This window comes from Podarcis raffonei, chromosome 13 (assembly GCF_027172205.1).
Source record: "Podarcis raffonei isolate rPodRaf1 chromosome 13, rPodRaf1.pri, whole genome shotgun sequence".
Lineage (NCBI taxonomy): Eukaryota > Metazoa > Chordata > Lepidosauria > Squamata > Lacertidae > Podarcis > Podarcis raffonei.
In genome coordinates, this window is record NC_070614.1 from 53,604,080 (window position 1) to 53,619,719 (window position 15,640).

At 52.7% G+C, this 15,640-nt stretch overlaps 1 protein-coding gene across 1 annotated transcript in view; it reads right to left on the minus strand.

Moving 5' to 3' along the window:
* Positions 1–1,844: 1,844 nt before the first annotated feature.
* EPHB4 (EPH receptor B4) overlaps positions 1,845–15,640 on the minus strand; it is a 58,106-nt gene continuing 44,310 nt past the window's right edge. The window contains exons 8-16 of the mRNA XM_053362188.1: positions 13,978–14,080; positions 13,610–13,680; positions 12,613–12,726; positions 11,613–11,860; positions 9,382–9,597; positions 7,959–8,108; positions 5,547–5,740; positions 3,823–3,978; positions 1,845–3,620 (exon numbers count right to left, since the gene is read on the minus strand). Of these exons, the coding sequence (XP_053218163.1) occupies positions 3,509–3,620; positions 3,823–3,978; positions 5,547–5,740; positions 7,959–8,108; positions 9,382–9,597; positions 11,613–11,860; positions 12,613–12,726; positions 13,610–13,680; positions 13,978–14,080 (1,364 nt within the window). The 3' untranslated portion in view covers positions 1,845–3,508. The remainder of the gene's footprint in view (positions 3,621–3,822; positions 3,979–5,546; positions 5,741–7,958; positions 8,109–9,381; positions 9,598–11,612; positions 11,861–12,612; positions 12,727–13,609; positions 13,681–13,977; positions 14,081–15,640) is intronic.

Here is a 15,640-nt window from a genome sequence, read left to right on the forward strand (position 1 = left end):
TGTCACTCTCGCACTCGGATCCCCCTTGTGGGATTCCCTATTATTTTTGTGTTTCCGATTATACACCATCCTGTGGTGCCTGGGTGAAGGGAGGTATAGAAATCAAATTAATAAGTATATATATATATATGAGTGAGAGATTTTACTTTCTTGGGCTCCATGATCACTGCAGATGGCGACAGCAAAAATGAAATTAAAAGACGCCTGCTTCTTGGGAGAAAAGCAATGACAAACCTAGACAGCATCTTAAAAAGCAGAGACATCACCTTGCCAACAAAGGTCCGTATAGTTAAAGCTATGGTTTTCCAGTACAGTGGTGCCTCGCAAGACAAAATTAATTCGTTCCGCGAGTTTTGTCGTCTTGCGATTTTTGTCGTCTTGCGAAGCACGGTGTCGGGAAAGTTTTGGAAAAGCTTCAAAAATCACCACTCTTTAAAAACCTCAAAAAAGGCTACCACACCGCGTTCTCTGAGTTGCTCCTCGAAGTCAAGTCGCAACTGTATTAACAGTGTTAAGAAAAAGGGAACAAACTTGCAAGACGTTTCCGTCTCGCGAAGCAAGCCCATAGGGAAAATCGTCTTGCGAAGCAGCTCAAAAAACAAAAAACCCTTTCGTCTTGCAAGTTTTTTGTCTTGTGAGGCATTTGTCTTGCGAGGTACCACTGTAGTGATGTATGGAAGTCTGAGCTGGACCATCAAGAAGGCTGATCGCCAAAGAATGGATGCTTTTGAATTATGGCACTGGAGGAGACTCTTGAGAGTCCCATGGACTGCAAGAAGATCAAACCTCTCCATTCTGAAGGAAATCAGCCCTGAGTGCTCACTGGAAGGACAGATCCTGAAGCTGAGGCTCCAAGACTTTGGCCACCTCAGGAGAAGAGAAGACTCCCTGGAAAAGACCCTGATGTTGGGAAAGATGGAGGGCGCAAGGAGAAGGGGACGACGGAGGACGAGATGGTGGGACAGTGTTCTCGAAGCTACCAGCCTGAGTTTGACCAAACTGTGGGAGGCAGTGGAAGACGGGAGGGCCTGGCGTGCTCTGGTCCAGGGGGTCACGAAGAGGCGGACATGACTAAACAACTAAACAACAAAAATCTGTATATAACTCTGGTTGGCCACTGTGAAAGGCAGGCTCTTCCTAGGTTCCAGCAGATGTTCAGATAGACTGCCCTTCCATATGGCAGTTCGATTTAGCCAGTCTTTCCCAACCTGGTGCCCTGTGGACTCCCAACACCCCAAACCAGAACTAATAATGTGTCGCTTCCATGGGGTGGCTTGGGATGAGACTTTTCTCTTTCTGACGATCATAACGAGGGTTGAGGAGCGGATCCAGCCCCATAACCCGGGCAGACCGCGAAGGGCTTTTAATGCCTTGCCAGCCTGTCTTAGCTGCCAAAAGAGGTCTAGACCAGGTCTAGGCAAACACGGCCCTCCAGATGTTTTTGGGACTACAACTCCCATCATCCCTGACCACTGGTCCTGTTAGCTAGGGATGATGGGAGTTGTAGTCCCAAAACATCTGGAGGGCCGTGTTTCCCTATGCCTGTATTAAGACAATTTTGTGGAGGATACATATGGCTACTAGCTCTTCCTGCTGGGAGACAAAAAGAAAGTTTGCGATTCTAGGTAGACGTGGGAACGGAAATCCCAGCTGCTGTGGAATCTGGAACCCAGTGCTTTAAATTTGGCACCCTGGGCGGTGGAACCTTTTGACACTTTCTGTTTCAGAAAATAAGGAGGGGATATAATTGCAGCATCAAATTCTGCCCCCACCCCATGACAATTCCCGTCCCCCGTTCCACTCCACACACACACACACGCCCAACCAACCCAGGCAGCAACATTCCCCTCGGTTTCATATACTTTTTTTTTTTAATAAAAAGGAAAATCACCACCTTCAATATGAAGGTTAACAAAATGATACAAAAGGAGAAGCGCTTTGTCACGACATCACAGGCCTGTTCCCGTGACATCACTTCTCAGCGCCCACACTTTATCTGGAGGCACTTTGTTTCGATGTCATTAAGAGAGCGAAACCAAACATCTCCTTCCACCGGCTTCGGCCGCCGGTTCTCCCGGCACCCGTAGTCACACGGTGATGATGTCACAGAGAGAACGGTCTTGCTCTCGCACCACGATGACATCACAGTCCAGTGCCCGGGACATCCCTGACCGTCTCCAGGGTATTATTGGTCTCGAGTGGCAAAATCCATAAAAAGGCAGCGTCAGATATCCCAGAGCAAAAGCTTCGCTTTTCCCTCCTGTGACATCATCTCAGTGACATCATCAGAAAGTGCAGAGTCTTCTGATTGTCATATGGTTATTTCAACGCGGCGGTTTAACCCTTCTCTGCGGCATGCGCATCCTTGAAAGCTCATAGATTCGGCAGGCAGAGGTGACATCACTCGTGCTCCTGATGACATCACTACACAGCTGCCGTTTCCCTCCAGCTTTGAATGTGGCGACAAGTTGCACTCTGGCGAATGCGGCGCTGCCAGTGACAGTCCCTCTTTGGCATTCGGGACGTAGAGAGTCAGGGGCTGCACGTCAAAGTGTGCAGAAACCTTGACCCCCGTCCCTTTATTATAATGGAATATGTCCATTCAGATTCAAGTAAGGCTCCCCATTTCCAGAAATTGGTAGACAATGGGCGGCCACCCTCCCCGTCACCCCAAAAGGACGGACGACAAATTGTATAAGGCCTCTGGTGATCATCCCACACAAATCCTCCATACAGGACAGCACCATGGTGAGCCAAAGTTTTTAAAACACACCCCAAAATGGATCCAACAGCCTCCATTTTGAAAACGTTGCCACCAAGCAGAAGGGGGTGGCCATCTTGAAGGCCAGGTGGCAAAGGAATTTCATTTCCCTCAGCGGCCACCTCGTTCCTCCCAACCAGGTGGCCACCTTGCAACCTCCAACAAGCAGGCCAGCCGCTCCGGAAGAGAGTGGGAGGGCGGCCATTTTGCGGCGCGAACCGCGGTCTGGCAAACTTGGCCGGCAGGAGGCCATCTTTGGCTTTTCCAACATTCAGAAGTTTCGGAGCCACGGAAGGTCACGCGAAGGCGCCGAGGCCCACGGAACGGCAGGGACGGAAGACGCTGGGGGTCTGTCGGCCATCTTTGTTGGCGCTGCGTTCGGCCATCTTGAAAAGTGCCCCGGCGGGTACCGAAAGCGACTCCTCGACCCGGGAGAGGCCATTCGTGGCGACTCGACTGGCAAGAAAAGGACTATCCTCATTGCGCTCGAACAGTTAAATCATCTTTCCATCCCTTTCCGTGCCAAAGGATGAGAGGATACGGGGCGGGGGAGAGAGAAAGCCGAATTATTCCCCATGGAATACGCTGTTCCAAAACTGAAAAATAAGTGAAAAATAAGAGAGACGAGCAGGAAGGAAGGAGGCAGCTGATGTCCCAAGTCAAGAGGCCACAATCGTCACCGTCTGATTGAGGATGGGGAAGAGCGGTCAAAACGCAATAATTTTGGACCGTTTCCTCCCTCTGTGGTCAGTAGGGTCCCAAAGAGGAGCCGGACTTGCTCTGAACACGCATGTTCTGAATGCTGGACAAGATTTTCTTCTGATGTCCGGCCAACGTCACGCCGATCCGGAGGAGGTCTCTGGAGAGGGAAAGCCAAGAGAGGAGGAGAGAGGAGTCACCACAGTTGGAAGGGACCCCATGCGGTCATCTAGTCCAACCCCGTCGTGCGGGAACCACAGACGCGATTTCAGTGCGGCGTTACCGCCCCACCTCGAACTCGCTGCCCCGTCTCCCCACACCCAAGGGTCCTGGGACCCTCCTTGCCCCGCAGGCTGACTCACTCGGTGGAGAGTTGGCTGACCAGCTCGAAGGAGGTGAACCCGGCGCCGGCGAAATTCTCTTCGTAGCGCCCCATCTTGATGGCGCGGAGCCAGTCGCCGATGGACGCGAAGGAGGAGTAATGGGGCAGGCGCTGGTCCAGGAGGGGGTGGGATGGCCTGAGATTATGGGGGGCGGAAGGAGAGAGAGAGAGGAGAGCAGCCGTTTCAGTGGGGTTACGGTGTCGAAGGTGAGGGAGACAGAAGCCACAGAATCACGGAAGCCAGCCTTTAAATCCGTATTAAATTTGCGCTGATTTGCACCACGATTTGTTAAAAATGATGGGAAACCGCTAAAAAAATAACTGGCCGAAAAACAAACAGGGAACTCTCCCGTTTACACAGGGGTTACATTCTGAGGCACGTGAAATCACGTGGATTGGGAACGCTGTGGGAATAGCCTCCAAGGACCCTCTGAAAACCCTCAAAAAACCCTTTGGAAAACCTCAAATGCTGGTGGGATTGCTAGACGCCATTTTTGTCCCTTTCTGTGCCCATTCTGGGTTCGAGGCGATGGATGTTTCCGAGCACAATCCAAAGTGTTGGCGCTGACCTTGAAAGCCCTAAACTGCCTCAAAGGCCCAGGAGACCTGAAGGAGCGTCTCCACCCCGGACACCTGGGTCCAGCTCCGAGGGCCTTCTGGGGGTTCCCTCCCTGCGAGAAGCCAAGTTACAGGGAGCCAGGCAGAGGGCCTTCTCGGTGGTGGCGCCCGCCCTGTGGAACACCCTCCCTTCAGATGTCAAGGCAATAAACAACTACGGTCATACCTCGTGATAAATACGCTTCAGGTTGAGCGCTTTTGTGTTGTGCTCCGTGGAGATCCAGAGGTAACGGAGCGCGTTACTTCCGGGTTTCGCCGCTTGCGCATGCACAGACGGTCAAAATGACATAATGCGCATGCGTGGAAGTGGCGAAACGCGACCCGCGCACACAGATGCGCTGTCGTGTCTTACCTTCTGTTCAGGATGTGAACGGGGCTCCGGAACGGATCCCGTTCGCATCCCGAGGTACCACTGTATTTTACTTTTAAAAGACAACTGAAGGCGGCCCTGTTTAGGGAAGTTTTTAATGTCTGACGCTGTATTGTTTTTAATAATTGGTTGGAATCCGCCCAGAGCGGCTGGGGAAACTCAGCCAGATGGGTGGGGTATAAATAATAAATTATTATTATTATGCCTTGACCTCGTGTACACGGGGAGTTGCCTGTACCTTCCAACTCTACGATTCTGTGAGGGTCAATTACCCCGGGGCGGCCACCTCTGAAAGCTGACCGTGTCCGCAAGCCCCCAGATATGGGTCCCCCAACCCCACATAGAGTCCTAGAGAAGGGCTGCGGCTTAATGGCAGAGCCTTTGCCTTGCAAGCAGAAGGTCCTGGGTTCAAACCTCGATGGCATCTCCTGGTTGGAAGCTATTTCCCTGGGGAGGCAGCGGTGGTGTAGTGGTTAGAGCGTTGGACCCGGGACAGTGGGGGTCAAATCACTTGCCCCGCGGGAGCCAGTCACTTGCCCACAGCCTAGCCTACCTCAAAGGGGTGTTGTGAGAATTAAAGTGGGGGGGTGGAAGAGAACTACATATCCTTGGAGGAGAGGCAAGTTGCAACTGCAATGCAGAATAATCAGCAAGCGCAGTAATTTCCGAGGCCAGATCTTCCTGGGGAAGAGGGCAGGGGCCTCGTCCGGACTCACCCTCCGTTCCCCCGCGAGACGATCTTGAGGCTGGCCGGGTTCCGGATCAGCTTGTCCAAGGAGTTGACGATCTGGGCGAATCGAGGCCGGGTGTTGCGGTCCTTCTGCCAGCAGTCGAGCATCAGCTGGTGCAGGGAAGTGGGGCAGTCCGTAGGGGGCGGGAGCCGGTAGTCCTGCTCGATGGCGTTTATCACCTGGGGGGCAGAATCACAGAATCATGGAAGGGACCACCAAAGGTCATCCAGTCCAACCCCGTTGTCATGCAGGAAACTCAGCTAAAAAAAAACCGAGAGAGGGCCGTCCAGCCGCTGTTGGGAAAGGAAAGGACATCGCCTTCTGTGTTTGCAGAATCATAGATTTGGAAGGGACCCCCAAGGGATATCTAGTCCAACCCTCTGCAATGTGGGGAGAAATAAGAGGGAAATGCAGAGAGAGGTCATGGGGGGCAGCCCCAGAATGCAGCTCCCTGCAAGGAAGGCTGGAAGGACATTCCTCCTCTCCCATGAAGATCTGGGGCTTGGCGGTGAGGAGGATCGTCAGAAAATAACAAGAGGGTGCTTATCTGTAAGCTGGTAAGAGGCTTCAAAAGCAAGGACTACAACTCCCATCAGGCTCCAACCAGCCGCAGCCCAAAATGGCCGCCCTGCCTGGGGGCTGATGGGAGCTGTAGGCCAAAATGGCCACATTGACTGGAGGTTGATGGGAGCTGTGGGCCAAAATGGCCACATTGGCTAGGGGCTGATGGGAGCTGTAGGCCAAAATGGCCACGCTGGCTAGGGGCTGATGGGAGCTGTAGGCCAAAATGGCCACGCTGGCCGGGGGCTGATGGGAGCTGTAGGCCAAAATGGCCACGCTGGCCGGGGGCTGCTGGGAGTTGCAGGTCAAAATGGCCGCCCTGGCCAGGGGTTGATGGGAGCTGTAGGCCAAAATGGCCGCGCTGGCCTGCGGCTGAGGGGAGCTGTAGGCCAAAATGGCCGCGCTGGCCAGGGGCTGATGGGAGCTGTAGGCCAAAATGGCCACACTGGCCTGGGGCTGCTGGGAGCTGTTGGCCAAAATGTCCGCACTGGCCTGGGGGCTGATGGGAGCTCTAGGCCAAAATGGCCACGCTGGCTAGGGGCTGATGGGAGCTGTAGGCCAAAATGGCCACACTGGCCTGGGGGCTGATGGGAGCTGTAGGCCAAAATGGCCACGCTGGCTAGGGGCTGATGGGAGCTGTAGGCCAAAATGGCCACGCTGGCTAGGGGCTGATGGGAGCTGTAGGCCAAAATGGCTGCGCTGGCTGGGGGCTGATGGGAGCTGAAGGCCAAAATGGCCACGCTGGCCAGGGGCTGCTTGGAGCTGTAGGCCAAAATGGCCCCGCTGGCTGGGGGCTGGTGGGAGCTGTTGGCCAAAATGGCCCCGCTGGCCAGGGGCTGATGGGAGCTGTAGGCCAAAATGGCCACACTGGCCTGGGGACTGATGGGAGCTATAGGCCAAAATGGCCACGCTGGCTGGGGGCTGATGGGAGCTGTAGGCCAAAATGGCCACGATGGCCGGGAGCTGCTGGGAGCTGTAGGCCAAAATGGCCGCCCTGGCTGGGGGCTGAGGGGAGCTGTAGGCCAAACTGGCCACGCTGGCCTGGGGCTGAGGGGAGCTGTAGGCCAAAATGGCCACCCTGCCCGGGGGTTGATGGGAGCTATAGGCCAAAATGGCCGCCCTGGCTGGGGGCTGAGGGGAGCTGTAGGCCAAACTGGCCGCGCTGGCCTGGGGGATGCTGGGAGCTGTAGGCCAAAATGGCCGCACTGGCTAGGGGCTGATGGGAGCTGTAGGCCAAAATGGCCACGCTGGCCGGGGGCTGCTTGGAGCTGTAGGCCAAAATGGCCACGCTGGCTAGGGGCTGCTGGGAGCTGTAGGCCAAAATGGCTGTGCTGGCCGGGGGCTGATGGGAGCTGTAGGCCAAAATGGCCATGCTGGCCGGGGGCTGCTGGGAGCTGTAGGCCAAAATGGCCACGCTGGCTAGGGGCTGATGGGAGCTGTAGGCCAAAATGGCCACACTGGCCTGGGGCTGCTGGGAGCTGTAGGCCAAAATGGCCGCCCTGCCTGGGGGCTGATGGGAACTGTAGGCCAAAATGGCCACATTGACTGGGGGTTGATGGGAGCTGTAGGCCAAAATGGCTGCGCTGGCCGGGGGCTGATGGGAGCTGTAGGCCAAAATGGCCACACTGGCCTGGGGCTGCTGGGAGCTGTTGGCCAAAATGGCCGCACTGGCTAGGGGCTGATGGGAGCTGTAGGCCAAAATGGCCACGCTGGCCTGGGGGATGCTGGGAGCTGTAGGCCAAAATGGCCACATTGACTAGGGGCTGATGGGAGCTGTAATCCAAAATATCTGAAAGGCCTGAGGGGAGGCTGGATGAGGTTAGGGGAGGCACTCACATCCTGGTTTGACATGTCCCAATATGGCCTCTCCCCGAACGACATGACTTCCCACATGACGATCCCGTAGCTCCAGACGTCGCTGGCGGAGGTGAACTTGCGGAAGGCGATGGCTTCCGGGGCCGTCCACCGGATCGGGATCTTCCCGCCCTGAGGAGAGAGATCGGGAGGATCGACCAATGGAAGAAGAAGGAGAGGCTTCTGACACCCCCCTCATCTCCCAGGATGCCTGGGCTCCTTGTGGGATGCAGAGCTTAAGTGGTAGACCAGGACCTGAGAGAGAACCAGGTTCGAATCTCCGCCCAGCCCTATAGCTCACTGCGCTGGACCAAAGCTGTTCCGAGTCCAAGGTGTAACTACTATTACGCAAAGCCCTTAAGAACTTGGGACCAGTTCCCCTATGAGGCCGCCTGATCCCACATGCGCCCCTTTGACTGCTTAGATCTGGGGAACCGGCCACCTGAAACCTCATCTACGTCTGTAGAACTCAATCTTTGGAACTCCCTGCCTATTGACACTGGACAGGCGCCCTCACCATTATGTTTCTGACGCCTGACAAAGGCATTCTCATTTAGGCAGCCCTAGGGACGCGGGTGGCGCTGTGGGTAAACCACAGAGCCTAGGACTTGCCGATCAGAAGGTCGGCTGTTCGAATCCCCGCGACAGGGTGAGCTCCCATTGCTCGGTCCCTGCTCCTGCCAACCTAGCAGCTCGAAAGCACGTCAAAGTGCAAGTAGATAAATAGGTACCACTCCGACGGGAAGGTAAACGGCGTTTCCGTGCACTGCTCTGGTTCACCAGAAGCGGCTTAGTCCTGCTGGCCACATGACCCGGAAGCTGCACGCCGGCTCCCTCGGCCAGTAAAGCGAGATGAGCGCTGCAACCCCAGAGTCGGTCACGACTGGACCTAACGGTCAGGAGTCCCTTTATCTTTTTACCCAGAAGTTCAGAAAGTCTGTGTTTAAATTTGGTTTGCTCTGTTCTACTGCGGTGTTAACTTTCTGCGCTTTTCTTAAAAAAAAAAAAAAGTTTCCATTTTTACATTTTACAATATTTCAACAACGAAAATTGAATCTAAACAAATTCAACCTGCTTTTTCTTCAACTCACCCTCACCCCACGGTTCCTTATTTTATATCGCCATCTTGCCGCGTAACCAATTCAAACCTATTTACCATTTTAACCTATTTACTCCCTTTATTTCCTACTGCTTGTGTTTACGTCAACTCTGCCAACGTTTAACTTTCTGCATGTTTTAAATAAAGGTTGTACATATTTTAGCGATACGTTTTATCTTTTTTTGGTAAACCGCTTTGAGGTTTCCTTCTGCAATCGAGCGGTATATACATTTTATGAAACAAATAAAGAATAGAATAGAATAGAATAACCGAGAGCGGGGAAAACACAAAACCAATTTTCCGTACCAGCGAACTGGTGTATGTGGGGTCGGACGAATTCTCCTCGAGAAAGCGAGAGAGGCCGAAATCAGAGACTTTGCAGACCAAGTTGCTGTTGACCAGGATGTTGCGGGCGGCTAAATCCCGGTGGACGTAGCTCATGTCAGAGAGGTAACGCATGCCGGACGCGATCCCCCGCAACATTCCCACCAGCTGGATGGGGGTGAATTGCCCGTCGTTCAGCTGCAGAAAAGCAAAACAGGGAAGGCGCCTTAGGAACAGTTACCCCACGGTCTGCCCCACGGAGAGCCTCAAGGTCCATAAATAGCAACACCCTAGAGGTCCCGGGCCCTAAGGAAGTCAGATTAGCCTCAACCAGAGCCAGGGCCTTTTCAACTCTGGCTCCGGTCTGGTGGAACGCTCTGTCTCATGAGACCAGGGCCCTGCGGGATCTGATTTCTTTCCTCAGGGCCTGTAAGACAGAGTTGTTCCGCCTGGCCTTTGGCTTGGAGCCAATTTGATTCCCTCCCTCTCTTTCTTTTTCCTTTCTCCTTCTCTGACAGAACTCCTACTTGGGGACTTCCCTGGCTTTTTCTGGCCCATGTAGGACCAGACTGGATAGTTGGCCTTGGTGAAGACTTGACGTTTTCATCCCCCCCAAAAGTTTTTGATTTGAGTTTCCATTGACATGAGGCTATATTTTAATGTTTTAATGTTGTGTTTTAATCTTTTTTTTTAAGTTGCATTTCAATCAGTTTGCTTTATATCGGGTGTTAGCCGTCCAGAGCCCGGTCTTGGCTTGGGAGGGCGGGGTATAAATAAAATTTTTTATTATTATTATTATTATTATTATTATTATTATTATTATTATTATTATTCCAGGCAGCATTTCTCAGCTGTGGGACGTTGTAGGACTACAACGCCCATCATCCCTAGCGAGCGCGGCCAGTGGATGATGGGAATTGTAGTCCCGACATCTGGGGACCCCTCCAGATTGAGAAAGGCCGCATTAGGGGAGCCAGCCTGCCCAGTGGAAACTTAACCCTTCGTCGACTCAAGGCCTTCCCCAACTTGGCTCTCTCCAGATGTTTTCGACAACCCACCCACCTGCCCTTGGTCCAAAACATCAAGCTGCATATAAAACAAAAATAATTATATATATTATATATTCTTTCCTTGTTTACGTGTGTTCATGTGTACTTCTCATGTCTCCATGTGTTTCGTTTCCTGCTTAAGATATTGTCAGTTGCTCGGGGTCGATGCAGTCAAAAGAAGTGACAAATTCAATGAATTGGGAAATTTGGGTGAAAAACCCTCCGTTGAGATTGCAGTTATAATCATAATCATAATAATTTATTATTTATACCCCTCCCATCTGGCTGGGCTTTCCCAGCCACTCTGGGCGGTTTCCAACAAAATATTAAAATACCGTAATGCATCAAACATTAAAAGCTTCCCTAAACAGGGCTGGGACGCGGGTGGTGCTGTGGGTTAAACCACAGAGCCTAAGGCTTGCCGATCAGATGGTCAGCGGTTCGAATCCCTGTGACGGGGTGAGCTCCTGTTGCTCAGTCCCTGCTCCTGCCCACCTAGCAGTTCAAAAGCACGTCAAAGTGCAAGTAGATAAATAGGCACCGCTCCGGCAGGAAGGTAAACAGCATTTCTGTGCGCTGCTCTGGTTCGCCAGAAGCGGCTTAGTCCTGCTGGCCACATGACCCGGAAGCTGTACGCCGGCTCCCTCGGCCAATAAAGTGAGATGAGCGCCGCAACCCCAGAGTCGGCCACGACTGGACCTAATGGTCAGGGGTCCCTTTACCTTTAAACAGGGCTCTCTTCAGGTGTTAAGGCCGAGGGCCTTCTGGCGGTTCCCTCGCTGTGAGAAGTGAGGTTACAGGGAACCAGACAGAGGGCCTTCTTGGTAGTGGCGCCCACCCTGTGGAACACCCTCCCTTCAGATGTGAAGGAAATAAGCAGCTATTCTATCTTTAAAAGATATCTGAAGGCAGCCCTGTTCAGGGAAGTTTTTAATATTTAATGCTGTGCTGTTTTTAACATTTGATTGGGAGCAGCCCAGAGTGGCTGGGGAAACTCAGCCAGATGCGCAGGGTATACATAATAAATCATCATCATCATCATTATTATTAAGGTGAGGTTGGGCAAAAGTCTCCCAAGCTTTTCTTATTACAAGTATTGGGGGGTCCCTAGCCCCTCTGGCATGCACCCCCCAGCCCTCTCTTGGCTCCTGCCTCCGTCCTTACCCGGAGGAAGGAGTCGAGGGCTCCGTTCTCCATGAACTCGGTGACGATCATAACGGGGACACTGTTTGTGATGACCCCGTCCAGGCGGATGATGTTGGGGTGCTCAAACTGCCCCATGATGCTGGCCTCGCTGAGGAACTCCCGCCGCTGCTTCTCGGTGTAGCCGCCTTTCAGGGTCTTGATGGCCACGTAGATTTCCTTCTTCCCCGGCACTTTCAGGAGCCCGCGGCAAACCTCCCCAAACTCGCCTGCGGGAAGAGAGATTCAGGAGAGGGAGCAGGGAGGTTGGGATCCGCTTGGGCGGGGATCCCCCGCCCTTAGCTGTCAACTTACAGATTTGAAAGTAAGGGACCAGCAGCATTGAAAATAAGGGATCAGCAGCCAAAATAAGAGATTTTCAGGCCACAGGTATGTTAAACTTCTGAGCCAAAGGCAGAAAGCCCAGCCAGCAGCCAAACGAAGCCTCAAGCGGTGGTTCCCACAGCGCAGCAACCCGGCAAAGGGGATGCAGCAAGGAAAACCACCGTCACCTCTCCGCTGGGAAGCGCTGAGCAAAGGCGAGTCCCCAGGCAACACGGCTGATTTGATTGGCACAAGGCATGCAAGCTCCACCCCCCAGTCGTTCTTATTGGGTGAGCAACACAGCCAAGCAACACAGCTGGAGCCTCCCTCCTCCCTGGCCGGCAGGGAGGGAGGGAGAGGAGCTGCTTCCTTTGAAACCCGGGAAATTTAAGGGACATCATCAATCAGGGACAGCAGCGGGACACAGCGCTGGGATAAGGGACTGTCCCGCCAAATAAGGGACTGTTGACAGCTATGCCCCCGCCGGGCTTTCTCTTTTGCGGGGAAGCGGGGAGGAAACCTGGCCCTGATGCAAGATCCAGACCCAGGCAGCTGAAGGTAAAAACTACTACCGCCTGTGACTTAGAATCATAGGAGGGTCGGGACACCCAAAGGTCATCCAGCCCAACCCGCTGCAACCTAAGGTGTCGGCCCTTACCTGCGCCAATGACCTCCTCGATTTTGACGTACGAGACGTCGATCTCTTTGGCAAACTCGCGCACAGCCTCATTTGGGTCTTCATAGGTGAAAGGGTCGATGTAGACCTTGGTGCCTGGAGAGGGGAGGAACCATAAACATAATGAACATAATAATAATGATGATGATGATAATAATAATAATAACATTTTATTTACATCCTGCCCTCCCCAGCTGATCCCGGGCTCAGAGCAGCTAACAATAAAAGTAACACAGCATTCTAAAATCAATTCATTTTAAAATCAATTCAAAATCAAATTAATGGCAACCGTTGGGCTAGAGTTCTGCGAGGATTGCAGAAGGAGGGAGTCAGGCTATGCCTTGGCCAAAGGCATGGTGGAACAGCTCTGTCTTGCAGGCCCTGCGGAAAGATGCCAAGTCCCGCAGGGCCCTAGTCTCTTGGGACAGAGCGTTCCACCAGATCGGGGCCACGGCCGAAAAAGCCCTGGCTCTGGTTGAGGCCAGCCTAACCTTTCTGTGGCCTGGGACCTTCAGGATGTTTTTATTTGAAGACCCTAAGGTCCTCCGTGGGACATATCAGGAGAGGCGGTCCTGTAGGTACCGGGGTCCTAGGCCGTATAGGGCATTAAAAAATACCCCTTTTGTAGGGTTGCCATATGTCCCGACACCCACAGAATCGTTGAGCATTTTTTGGGGGGGACAAACCCAAATTGTTAACCTTTTTAAGTGATTTTTAGATTTGGGAGTTGTTTCCGCTGCTTTTCCCATTGTGTTGCCATCCATCCGAGTTTCCCGACATTTTTCTAATTCAGCAAAACTCCCCCCTGGACGCCATTTTTACATCCAAAAACCAGGGCACATCAAGAATTTTCGCTTTCGGAGCTGGCAAAGGACTAACCCAAACATGCCGCCCCTTGCTGGACTTTCTGCCTTAGCTCCTCCCACCACACAGGCTCCTCCCACCGACATCACCACGGTGCCCGCCTCCGCTCACTCACCGTGTCCAATCAGGTACTGCCCAGGCTTGTCGGAGTATTCTTGCTCCCGTGACCTGGACGACCCCTGGCGGCTGCCGGAGGGAGGAAACAAGATGGCGTCATGGCCAACTCGGTGGCTCCGCCCACTATCCCTCCCTTTAGCTCCTCCCCCACAACCGCGTTCCAAAGGGAGGCGTCAATCACTGTCTGAAATTCCTTTGCGCTCTGCCCCTCCAGCGCCTGACTGCAGCTCCCATCCTCCCCGCGGCCATTTTGGACTACGTTTCCCATCAGCCCTCCAGCCGGCTCCTCCCACTGTCCATTTAGCCCCTCCCACAACCTCCGGTTAATCACATCCCCTCGGCCAGCTCTGGGACGCGGCACCTTACCGGAAGCAGACGATGGCCACAATGATCACGGCCAGGACCAGGAGCGCCCCCAACGCCGCTGTTCCCACAATCAGGGCCAGCTTCTCTGTGCTGCTTCCCGACTCTACGGAGGATGGAAGAGCAGGGAGAAATCTATCAGAATTATGATGATTTATTGAGCACCCAGGGCTCGTTACATCATTAAAATGCAAAATGAGAAAGAATTCTGGTGCATTTTGACATCATTTAATTCTTCTGTTTTTTAAGCTCCTTAAATTTGATTTGATTTAAAGCTATGGTTTTCCCAGGAGTGATGTGTGGAAGTGAGAGCTGGACCATCAAGAAGGCTGATGGCCGAAGAATGGATGCTTTTGAATTCTGGGGCTGGAGGAGACTCTTGAGAGTCCCATGGACTGCAAGAAGATCCAACCTCTCCATTCTGAAGGAAATCAGCCCTGAGTGCTCGCTGGAAGGACAGATCCTGAAGCTGAGGCTCCAAGACTTTGGCCACCGCATGAGAAGAGAAGACTCCCTGGAAAAGACCCTGATGTTGGGGAAGATGGAGGGCGCAAGGAGAAGGGGACGACAGAGGACGAGATGGTGGGACAGTGTTCTCGAAGCTCCCAGCATGAGTTTGACCCAACTGCGGGAGGCAGTGGAAGACAGGAGGGCCTGGCGTGCTCTGGTCCAGGGGGTCACGAAGAGGCGGACACGACTAAACGACTAAACAACAACAATGATTTGACTGTATGTTTTTTTATGTTTTTACACCGTTGTTCCCTCTGTGAAATGCTCTCCCCGGGGAGTCTCGCCTGACACCTTCGCCAAACGCTTTTACATTATCACATATCTTTAGGCGCCAGGCGGAAGGACTTCTCTAGAGCCAGGACTTTGGCTGAGTGAGCCACGTGGCCTTTTAAACTGGGCCTGGGGACATGACTGGTCTGCCTGCTGTTACCTAAGGCATTCTGGAGTACTGTTCCTGTTATGTACTGAGTTGAATAGGATCCAAATTGCAGCAGTCTGATTGGTCCTAGAACAATAGGATTCAGAATGCAGGAGTCTGATTGGCCCTAGAACAATAGGATTCAAAATGCAGCAGTCTGATTGGTCCTAGAACAATAGGATTCAGAATGCAGGAGTCTGATTGGCCCTAGAACAATAGGATTCAGAATGCAGCAGTCTGATTGGCCCTAGAACAATAGGATTCAGAATGCAGCAGTCTGATTGGTCCGCAGGAGCCACCCAATCCAGCTCCAGGTGGAAGGGAATCTGCAACCTGATTGGCCTACAGTAGAATCCCAGAATTAGCCAATCACGTGGGGCCCATTGTGTAAATAATGTATATAAAGCAGATATTGTGGGGGAACTTTCATTCCTCACTACTATGAGCTGAATAAAGAGCATGAAATCCACACCTGACTCTGAGTATATTTCAGTTCCCGATCCACTCCAACCATCCCGCAGCCATTTTAGAAAGAAACTCCCACCAGCCCCTAGTCAGATATACGGTACACCCCTCCCATGTGCTCAATTTATCATTCCCCCCCCCCATGGTAAATCTTTATTGGTTTAAAATACAGACGTAAATGATCATTTACAACGAAGGTAAGTACGGAAAAATTCAATACAGAAGAAAAAACATCACAACATAAGAGTAAGGGAAAAGTTAAAAAGATGAAAA